This window comes from Crocodylus porosus, unplaced genomic scaffold, assembly GCF_001723895.1.
Source record: "Crocodylus porosus isolate Cpor-Errol unplaced genomic scaffold, CroPor_comp1, whole genome shotgun sequence".
Lineage (NCBI taxonomy): Eukaryota > Metazoa > Chordata > Crocodylia > Crocodylidae > Crocodylus > Crocodylus porosus.
In genome coordinates this window covers 12,955,139-12,966,348 of record NW_017728928.1, presented here as the reverse complement: position 1 = coordinate 12,966,348, position 11,210 = coordinate 12,955,139, and the positions used below count along the sequence as shown (strand labels likewise).

General features: G+C 48.6%; 1 protein-coding gene across 13 annotated transcripts in view; it reads left to right on the top strand.

The window, feature by feature from the left end:
• The first annotated feature begins 2,066 nt into the window (after window positions 1-2,066).
• EXOC7 (exocyst complex component 7) overlaps window positions 2,067-11,210 on the top strand; it is a 29,984-nt gene continuing 20,840 nt past the window's right edge. For all 13 annotated transcript variants that reach the window (XM_019542636.1, XM_019542635.1, XM_019542633.1 and 10 more), the window contains exons 1-6: window positions 2,067-2,170; window positions 3,574-3,639; window positions 4,634-4,818; window positions 6,606-6,711; window positions 8,474-8,696; window positions 10,749-10,916. In XM_019542636.1, coding sequence (XP_019398181.1) covers window positions 2,111-2,170; window positions 3,574-3,639; window positions 4,634-4,818; window positions 6,606-6,711; window positions 8,474-8,696; window positions 10,749-10,916 — 808 coding nt within the window. In that variant the 5' untranslated portion in view covers window positions 2,067-2,110. The remainder of the gene's footprint in view (window positions 2,171-3,573; window positions 3,640-4,633; window positions 4,819-6,605; window positions 6,712-8,473; window positions 8,697-10,748; window positions 10,917-11,210) is intronic.

The following is an 11,210-nucleotide window of genomic DNA, read 5'->3' as shown; positions in this document are numbered from 1 at the left end:
GCACCTACACTGAACACCTTCAAGAGTAAATTGGATGCTTATCTTGCTGGGATCCTATGACCCCAGCTGACTTCCTGCCCTTTGGACAGGAGGTGGACTCGATGATCTTCTGAGGTCCCTTCTAGCCCTGATGTCTATGAAATCCATGAAATTGTATGCAGATCTGTTCTCAGTATGGTATAATATTCAACTCATTCGGCAGCAGCAAGATCTTTTCTCCCACTGCAAATGAACACTAAATAGCAGGTGCGTATGGTGAAGCGGGGAGCGAAAGGGCTAGTTTGGATACTTCGTATTTGTTAAAATAGTTTTGCTCCATGGCTACTGGAGGTCCCTGTCTTCAGTTCTTTCAGGATGGTGCTGGCCACAGAGCCACTCTAGCTGTCTAACTCTCCCCCCTTGAGGATGTAGAGAAGGAAAGTTGGTTCCAGGGGACATCTGGTGGACATGCTGCATTTTGCACAGTTCTGGCACTTGAGCAGCGCTGGGAATTGATCCCATTGCTGTCACTCTCCTGCCATCATCCTCATGATCACAGTCATGATGTTGGACTTCCAGTTCTCTCAGCATTTTCCACTTGGAAGGCACGGGTCGCACTGAGACCTGCTGACAGCTAGAGGCTCCCAGGGGATGCTGCCTATCTCTTCTTACACATTTCCAATCTAGCAAAGTGTTTCTGTGCCCCTGCTCCCCGTAGCACCTGAGAGCCTCTCTACTGCAGGAAGAAAAGACTGCATTGGGATGAGAATTATCAGGAGGAAGGTATACGAGGTCAGGGTGCTCATGTGAACTCCTGAAATGAGCGGGAGTGTCTAGGGACCTCCTCTCATCTCCATGTGCAGGGGGAGCAGTGTACAGCACCTATTAGGGCTAATTGGCATTTCTGTGCGTCAGCAGCAGTTAGGCACTGAGGTGAGAGTCGTCACCCTGGCATTTAGCTATTTTTTAGTGGCAGCAGCACAAGACACTGTGACATCCGTTAACAGGGCTGAGCACTTTTATGGCCTTTCCCATTCAAGCATTGCAGAATAGGTGAAAGCATTAATCTTCGTGACACCTCTGAGAGGTTGGTAAATGGCATCTTCAGGCACGCTGAGAGCGAAAAAGACAGCGAGAGGAATAAATGATGGGATAAAGAGATTATCCAGCATTGACCAGAAAGTCACTAGCAGCACTAGCAAAAAGAAACCAGGGGCCGTTACTCCTGATTTCCTGCTACTCAACATCATGAACTTGTGGATAAGGCACAACATGAGGTGTTTCATCCATCAGTAGTCCTGCGTTTTCCAGGGCCAAATTTCAGGCTGTCCCAGAGTTCTCTAGGACTCTCTCTAATGGGATGCGAGTCCCAAATTTGAACAGCGAAGCCCAGATCGGTGTAGGATTGGGTCCAGCATTGGACAGGCCTGGAAGCTGACCAGCTGGCGCCAAGGACACGGGCTGCTATTAGCCAGCTGTGGGCCCCAGAAGCGTCTCCCTGAAATGTGGTCACTTGAACTGGAAGACTCGGAGGGCCTGGGCCCAAAGCGGCCTGCTGGGAGATGGAAAGTGAATTTACTTTGTTGCCTTGTGCCTCAGTTTCCCCAGGCAGAATGCAGAGAAAAGTGCTGTCCTCCCGGGTCAAGGACTGCCACCCAGCGATGAGATGCCGTGCAGGGGCTAGCTAGGATCGTGCACACGGGGTAGGAGAAGAGAGAAAGGCCCTTGATGCGTGCAGGTGAACCTCACTTTTGCCTGACACTGTTCTGTCGGAGGCAGGAAGGGGTGCAACCGCCAAGACATGGCATGCCCAGCACATTCCGCATCTGCTCCCTACTCATCACTAGGGACGCACACACCCAACACTCCTGGAAAGCAACGACACTCCCAAGACGGCCTCCCCCGGGCCACTGCCACTCCCAATATGGCCGCTCCCTGGAGGCGCGCATGCACCTTGCGTCTCCATGCAGCGCACCTGTGCGCCGGTTCCTGCCACTCCCAAGATGGCTGCCAACGCTGTAAGGGCCGGGGGTTGCCACTCTCAAGATGGCGGCGTGGCGGTGACGGGGCCGCGGCCGGGTCGGGCGGAAGTGGGTGGTGGAGGCTGCTGCGGCCAGGGCTGTTTCGCGGGATGGTCCCCACGGAGGAGGCGTCCGCGCGGCGCAGGGAGATCGAGGGCAAGCTCAAGCAGGTAGGGGGGCGGGGCGGGCTCCCGGGGGGCGGCTCCCCCCGGGCCTGGACGCACACACCCACCCCAAAGCACACCCTCCCGGCTGCAGGCCTGGCGCACCCCACGCTGCACCCCCGGCCTGCCCCGGGGCCCGGACCCTGCTCCGGATTAAGCTGCAGCCTGGTGAGCACCAAGTGCAGTCACTGTAGTCCCAGCTTTGGGGAGCTGCGCAGCTTGGGTGCGCCCACGCTCCCTACATGTCTCTACACATATGTGCCATGTCTGCATATACGTGTGCTCTACATGTATCTGTGTCTGTCTCTGTGTTATATATGACAAGTAGTATATATGACACATGTACATACATGCACGCTCTCTCTCGATATAGATATATACCTAGAGAGAGAGTGCGTGCACACATGCGTGTATATTTGTGTGTGCTAAAGAAAGCCTATGGTCAGCGGAGGCATGGAGAAGAGAGAGTCTGCACAAAACCTTACCTGTATGTGTAGATAGAGCTCTATCCATGTAGATTTATATGCTATCTATCTCTTTATAGATACAGAGATCTCTGTCCACATATAGATGTATATCTATATCTTATCCATAGATGTCTAGCTATAGATCTATCTATATATGTAGAGATGTGTGTGTATATAATGTGTATATATATGTATGTATGTGTGTGTGTATGTATGTATATATGAGAGGGAGTAGACTTGTCAAGCATGGCCCACAGGCTGGATCCAGCCCACAGAGCCTTATGATACAGCCCATGGATCCCTGGACTGACCCCATATGCTGCATAGGGCATGTTTGGGTCTGGCCCTTGGCCCTGGCCCTGTGTGCTGCATGCGGTGCACGGACTGAATCTGGCTCTTCCCACTCTGCATGCAGCAGACAGGTTAGTTCAGGGTATGTACTGTATGCGGTGCCCTGCCAGACTGGCACAAACCTATTCTGCCACTCAGTTTGTACCTGCTGCATCCATTGGTGGGCACAAGGCAAACTGCTGAGCCATGTTGAAATTGAACTTGGAGCATGTCAGACACGGAGCGAGCGTAGGAAGCAGACACCAGGACCAAAGTTGTCTGTGCTCTGTACCTGCACCATAGGTTTTGCTTCCGGCTTCCTGACTGCAAGCCGTACATCGTTGCATTGAGGCTCATTGTGCCCAAGGAGAGAGCCTAACCCCAGAAAACCTTCCCTTATTTAAATTGTGTGTTTAGGTCGCACTGATTATGTTGCTTCCTTTAGGGTAAATACATTTAAGCAGAACCTAAATATTAGGTCTAAAATGATTTGCCAGGATGTTCCTTCTAGGAGGAGTTAGAAATGCTGGGAAATAGCCTCTGAGCTTTGGAAGTTCACCTGTGCTGCAGAACTGATTTTTTTTTTTTTTTTTCTTTCTATACCAATGCCAGGAAGAAGAAACACTGTCTTATATAAAGGAGAGCCTGGAAAAAAGTGATCAGCTCACAAAAAACATGGTAAGTCAAATCCCTGAATTCAGTGAAAAAAGAAAGATACAGTTTGCTTAGTATCTTGTTTGTATTGTTAAAACAATGGGCCAATGAACAAATTATGCAGAGATAAATTGGGGTGTGAATTTATTATGGTTCAGCTGCTCTGTGGTAATTGCCCACGTGTGTGCTGTGGTCTTGCAGTATGTGAGAAGGATCATTCCCTGCTTCCGTGGAGGGTCATGTCCTATTTGCTGCAGTGTTATAGCATGAGCAGTTATCATGCAGTAGCTGATCTGCCAACCTGCACCCTATCTTACTAGGTAGTAATTTGTTTGACTATACCTTGATAGGATTTTTTTGGGAAACTGATGCAGTTTTTGGTACCTGATATAAGAGTTATAAGATATGTGATGCATTAGACCTCTTGGTGAAAGAGGAAAGGTGATAAAGGTAGTTGGTTAGAAGCCTGTTGTTTTGTGAAGATCTAGTCCCTCTAGGTTCCTGTACAACTCCCTTCATCTGAGCATCTCCCATGTATGCGGAAACACAAGTAACTTTCTCTAGACAGCAACAAGTTTGTTGTTGGTTTTTCTGTTTCTATTTTTTTAACTGTTAAAGAGGAATTCATTAGCAAACTGGGTTGAAGAGCTGAGTCTTGCACTTAGTCCTGAATACAATAATTTTTGTGACTTTTTATTAACTCATTTGTTCACGAGTTCTGTGGCTGAGGTCTGTCTCCTTTAAAGTCTGTCTTCCTATGCTTGTGAGCCTTTCCATGACTGGTTGCCAGTCTCATGGTTCCAGTGGGACACAGCTGATGTTATGAAACCTAGCCCTAGAGAAGAGGAGATGAATTGGATCAGGATAGACAGGTTAAGTGACTTGCCTAGGGAGCTGTAGTAAATCCATAGTAGAGCAGGAATAGAGGCTGGGAGTTCAGGATTCCCTGCTCCCTTCTCTAATTGCTAGGCCACAGTGTAGTTCTGCTGTCTGTTCCCCTTTTTCCTTTGGCTTGTAGGTTTCCATCCTCTCCTCCTTTGAGAGTCGCTTGATGAGGCTGGAGAACTCAATCATCCCTGTGCATAAGCAGACTGAGAATCTGCAGCGCCTGCAGGAGAACGTCGAGAAGACCCTGTCCTGCTTGGATCATGTCATTAGCTACTACCACGTGGCAAAGGACACCGAGAAGATCATAAAGGAAGGGTGAGTCCAGCTGCAGTACACTGCTGTCCTCAGCTGTGTTGCTGGATGTCATTGCTGTTTAGAAGAGTAGGAGTTGTTGGATCCCACAAGGATCTTAGTGATCTCAGTACTCTTTTATACATTTCCAGGACCTTTGTCCCACTGCACGCTGCAGACATGTCAGCCAGACCTATCAACAGTGCCCCCTGAGGGGAAGAGCTTGCTCTTCTCTCCATTTTGTTCATACAGATTCTGCACTTGGTCCCCAGGCCAAGTTCGAAGCCAGACTGTGGGTTCCATTCCTCACATTTCCTACAAAACCTCTAGCTTCCTGGGAGACTCCGCTGACTTTGTAGGCAGGTTGGACTAGGGGCTCTGCTTCCTCTTTTGGAGGTTATTGTTCCAACGCAGCTGTGTGATATGCCTGGCTTCCTTTCTGCTGGAAGCTGTGTGTTCTGCTTACTCGGCATTCTCATCATTTGCTGGTTTGGTGAGAGACTGATGGCTCCAACCCCCTGTAGCATTGCAGAGTAGAACTTACAGCAGTGTTAGGCTACCCACTACCACATATAGTGAGATCTAGCTCACTATATGTGAGCTAGATCTTTTAAAACCAGCTGTTCCAAAATGCCTATTGAGAGAGCTGCATATGTATCAGGACACAGTAGAGGAATAGTGTACTGCACTTGCATGTCTCAGATAAATGCACTGTTTTGCTTCATGGCATGACAGTGCCAATACCAATTTATTACATGTTGCTTTTGCTGTAGCAAACTTCAGTTTTCTGCATCTTGGGCTACTGACAGACAGTAAAAATAAGGTGTGATGGGATCATGCGTGAGATCCTATGCATAGTAGGAGGTGATTGTGGGATCAAACATCAGATCCCATCATACCATATTGAAGGGCTGGGGGGAGCCTGGGATCATGATCCTGTGCGCCTCCTGCCCTGGCAATCATTGCTTCTGTATATGGGAGCTCCATCAGGTGATGGCACAGCCAGCCATGGGAGCTCATGGTGCACCCTACGGATGGGAGCTCCCTACACTGACAGGGCTCCCAGCCATGGTGGGGAGCACCCTGAGCTCCCACAACTGGGAGCTCTGTCAGCTGCTCAGGGCTCCCCCAGCTGGAACGCTCGGTCAGTTGACCAGTGCTCCCAGCTACACTCCAGAGACTGAAAGCACTGGCCACCTGTTCAATTAAAGACCTGATAGGAACTAGCAACAAAGTTATTACATAAAATATGGGTAATAATTGTGCTTATTCCTGGTTTTATAACACCATCAATGGAATGAACATGTGGCCATGTCACTACTAAAGACATGATTAACATGTTAATCATATCTTCAGTGTCAGTGTGTGTCAGGGGCCTCAGATAAGGGCCAAAACGGCTTAAGCTCATAAAAGCTCAGTGGCACCCACACTGCTTGTACTCTGTTTAACTGCGTAATTTAAGAAACTGACTAGGAGCCAGCAATTTAAAGGCTTCTAAAGCAGCAGGTTGACTAAGTCCTGCCAATTCCAAGGTTGCTGTTAGAGGTGTAATGTTTTCTAAGGGACGAGGGCAGGACCCTTAATGAACACACAAAGCTTAGGGCAGGGTGCACTGTAATTACTGAGCAATGGTTACACTGAGTTGGGGTAAGTGCCCCGCTGCATGCCAGTTGTATATTTAAAGGGAACACTCAGTAACAGCAAAATCCCCTTTCATCTCAGTGGGAAGCTTTTGTTCCAAATATTGTCCAGTTCATCATTAGTGTCTGCACTTGCTTCCTTGTCTCATCCATGCCCAATTTCCACTGCAGCCCTTCAGGGAGGCTGGTGGAGTATTTGGCCTGTTTGGACAAAATCCAGAAGGCGGTGGAGTATTTCCAAGACAACAATCCTGACAGCCCGGAACTGAATCGAGTGGTACGTAGCACACCGGCAGATCCTGGCGGGTTATGTGAGCACAAACTTTGCTGTCAGTTGCCGGTAAAAGAAGATATGTTGGCTGCCTGCTTGTAGGAGCAGTGTTTCAGATTCCTCCTCAGTTGCTTAGCCCAAAGTTGAAGCACCGTCTTGGTTTGCTCTTGCATCCTGTATTGGGAAGACCTGTGGTAGCTGGTAGCTGAAATCCTGTCTCTTGTCTTCAGCTAACTTGTGTATTTATTCCTGTCAAGGACAGAACATTTTCCTTAATGCAGAATCCAAGACTTGCAATCTTTCAGAAAGCACGGCAAGCTTTCCAAGGTGTCCAAGCAGTGGCTTGCTTTGAGTTTGCACCGGATGTAAATGGAGAGCTTAAATCCTCCAGATGCCTTTTGAGTCCTAATGAATTAGCTCAGTGATGTTCAGCGTCAGGCTCGTGAGCCAAATCCAGCCCACAGGGGAATACCATCCAGCCCATGGGTTCCGCCTGGGTTCAGAAATGTTGGCAGCAGTGGAGTGTTCGGGAAATTTCCGCCACCAAATTTCCAGACTTTTGGGGGGAGCCCTGTGGAGCGATGCAGCCCCTCATGCTGGGGTATAGTGTTACTCTGGGGATTGATCCAGGATGCAGGGCCAGGTTGATCTACTTAGTCATACCTGCTGATTGACCCATGTGCCAACCTCATGCTGGGTCTGGCTTACAGACTGACCCACAAACCAACCCCATGAGACCAGAAGTTTGAGCACCACTGGCTTAGCCTGTAGCTCTGGTGGTCCATTTAATATGCATGTGAAAGATGGTCTAACAGGACCTGGGTTGGGTACCCCCAGCCTCCGTTTACCACAGACTTCCTAAATGACCTTGGATGAATCATGGAAGTCTGGGCCTCGCATCTCCATCTGCAAATGGGAACATCAGTTTTTGCCTCCCTCTCAGTTAGTACAAGGTGGCATTCAGCCTGTCAGCTTGTAATATCCATCAAACTTTAATCTCATATGCAGTGTCCTGCTAGCCCCAGTTCTCCGGCTCTAGCCCCTAGCGTTGTTTAAACAGCTGCTATTTCAAGAACAGTTAAATTTGAAAGCAGCTTCCAATCCAGGCTTTTATCGGTGTGAAGCATTAATCTCTAACTCAAGTATTTTGAGACCACAGCTGCTAAAATTGACATAGCAGAAGAACTGCTGGGAACCAAGGAAGGAACTAAACTATTTTTTTTAATCTGGTATTTTGGATTCTCCCTTCCCCTGTGGCAGACTGGTCTCTGTTAAACTGCCTGGGCTGTGGGACACTTTCAGAACCAGTGTATCCCAGTCTTACAATGATCAGAAATAAATGGGATGTGAAGAAAAGGATGGAAAATTGTACCGGCTGCAGCCACTGCCTTTTCTCCTCTCTGTCATGACTTCCTTATTCAGGGGTCAGGTTCTGCTGTTACAACCATGTAATCACACTCAACTTGATGGATTTGTAGCAGTGAGAGAGCCGAGTGCCCTCTCCAGGTCAAAGCCTTGATCGTTCCCATGGAAGAGGTGCTGCCTTTCAGCTTCTGTTCAGGTTTTCAACTCTAGCAGCTAAAGGAATGCAGTGTGACATTTGGATGTTTGGTTTGGTGCCTTTCCTTTGAAACTCTCATCACAGCAGGCCCCACTGGGTTTTTGAGGTGGGTGTTGGAGTTTCTCTGGGTTGTGGGATCTTTCCAATGTCTACAAGCGGTTGTAGAAGCATCATGTTTGTTTTCTCCCTCGCTGCTTGTTCCTCCAGAAATCCCTGTTTGAGCGGGGGAAGGAATCCCTGGAATCGGAATTCCGCAGCCTGTTGACGCGATGCACCAAGCCAGTTCCACCCATCCTCATCCTGGACCACCTCGGTGGGGATGATGAGATTGAAACGCAGGAAGAGATGCCATTGAACCAGCTCCCTGAGAACACCTTGAAAGACATCATCAGCATCTCTCGCTGGCTGGTGGAGTTTGGAAGAAACCAAGGTAAATTTTAAAGCTAACCATTGAGTGAACCAGTTGCATGTCATTCTTGATCATTCCAGTGGTCTCCTTCCCCCATGTCTGCCATGCTCCTGGAGCCTACCCAGTCTGTGGAGGATGATCCATATCTCTCCTAAAGCCAGCTAGTAGGCCATCACACTCCAGTCTTCTTGTCTTGCTCCCAACCAGCAGCAGTGGTGCGCACCTGCCTGCCTGCCTGGTATGGCATGCCACTGTGGGTGCCCACTGGACTCTGCTCTGGGACTTTTGACCAGTTGGCTGGGCCTGGAGTACAGAAGCCTGCACTGTCCTGGTTTGCCTGGGATGTATGGTCACCCTAGTCGCATCTCCTCAGTACTCAAGTCTGTATTTCATAGTAGTTCTTCAGCTCAAGAGCCAAGAGATCTTGCTGCCATTGGTAGCTGACAAAGAACTGCAGGCAGGAAAACAAAGTTTGGGATTAGTCTTTTGGAGGCATGTTTAGGGAACAGTTTAGATCCAGTTCCTTATAAATCCTCCCCTTTTTCTTCATTTAACTCTGTGTTTGTATACTATTTATAGTAACCCTTTGGAGCTTACAGTTGATTGTTTCCTCCACTCAGAATCCAGCCCTTTAAAAAAAAGTCTAAGAATATATTTATACAGTTTGATCAGTCCTGGTGCTTTCCTCAGTGCCCTGGTGTCTTTTCTTTTTCTTTTAAGAGAAATTGGAAGCTTAGGCCTCAATTCTGCAAAGATACATGCATCTGTGTAGTTACGTGCACATAGTTGGGGTTTTTATTTTATCTTTTTCTGGCATCAGACCATTTGCATGTGTAAAATCACTTACTTGAATAGGAGTTTTCAGGGAAGAGAGAGCAAGGCCCATCCAGTACTTGGAGTAGAGGAGGGTTTGTGTGGAGAGGAGCAATTCCCAGCTATGTCCAGCAGGGAGTTGTAAAAGAGAACTCTGGTAGGGATGGGGAAAAAATCTCTGGGGTCTGGAGACAAGGCACAGCTAAACAGTGGGTTGGAGGATAGCACACAAAGCGGCTTTGCAGCAGCTCAGGTACTTATGCCCCTAGTCTCTTCCATCGGACTCCATTCCCCATTCTTCACACTGGCAGTGTGCATATGTGCCATTGTAGAAGTTGATGAACTGAAGAAGTGGCCCCTCAGTGTTGCTAATTTTAAGATTTTTCTAAACGTCTCTGCCACCTTTAAACATCTCTGTTCCCCCACCCTTTTTTTTTTTCTTAAGCCAGGATTTTCCAAGCCCACATAATAACAGGGCTTAGCTACTAGGCCTGTGCGAAACTTCAGTCCCTGATTCAATTCGGTGGCTAAATATCCAAATCCGTATTGAATCAGAGGACCCTTTAATTTCTCTGAATCGAATTGGAACCCTCCAAATTGTTTCGGAAAGATTTGAAGATTCAGACACAGAGACAACTTTAAATGGTTTTTTTTCTACATATCTCAAGGTAGCAGGCAGCTCGTGAACATTGCGATGCTGGGGCGCATGGAGCACTCCTGGTCCGCTTCCGGGTCCTCCAGGGAGCATGCAGGGGGCCCCCTGCACCCGCCCGGCTTGGCGAGTGGTGTCTCCTGCATCTGGGGGGGCACCTGGGGTCCCCCTGCAGCTAATCACTGAACCAGGAGGATGCAGGGGACACCCCCCCAGCACACTCCCTGGCAAACCTGGAAGTGGACCAAAGTAATTCTGGTCCACTTCCAGATTCGCCACCAAACACGTGGAGGGGCCCCCCACCCCCCCACTCCTGTGGGACGCTCCATGCGCCCCAACATAGCAGCATTCACAAGCCTCACTGGTACCTCGAGGTATGTAGAAAAAGCTTTTAAAGCTGTCTAGGTCCGAATCGGCATCAAATCTTCAGATTCAGACTCGGCCGAATCGAATCAGGATCAGTGATCTGAATCGGCTACTTGACCTCTTCTTGATTGGGGTCCCTCATGGATGGACCATGGTTTGGGAAAAGGTCCAGCAGTAACATCCTCACTGTAGGAAACACTTTGATTTCTGGTCCCAATCCAACTTCTGTCTTGTCTCCTTAGACTTCATGAACGTTTACTACCAAATCCGCTCTAGCCAGCTTGACCGATCCATCAAAGGCCTGAAAGAGCATTTCCGGAAGAACAGTTCCTCCTCAGGGGTCCCCTACTCCCCTGCCATCCAGAACAAGAGGAAGGATACACCCACCAAAAAGCCCATCAAGAGACCAGGTGAGTCCTACACCAAGGGTCAACCTCTCATGCTAAAATGCAGCCCCCTTCCCCTCCGTTTCCCCCAGCGTATTGTTTTGTTAGTTCATAATGGGTTTATTCCTCTGACCAGAACTTTCCTTGGGGCTAGCCATTTCCTCAGAGTCCTAAGTCTTTGTGAAGGCAGCAGAATAGATTTAAAGAACAAACACTTTTCCACTTAATTAGGAATTTCATGAAGTTTAGCTCCTAGATCATAGGCTGTCCTTCATTTCTCAGTTTGTTAGCTCACCTGGTCTGCCTCCCAGGGTGATT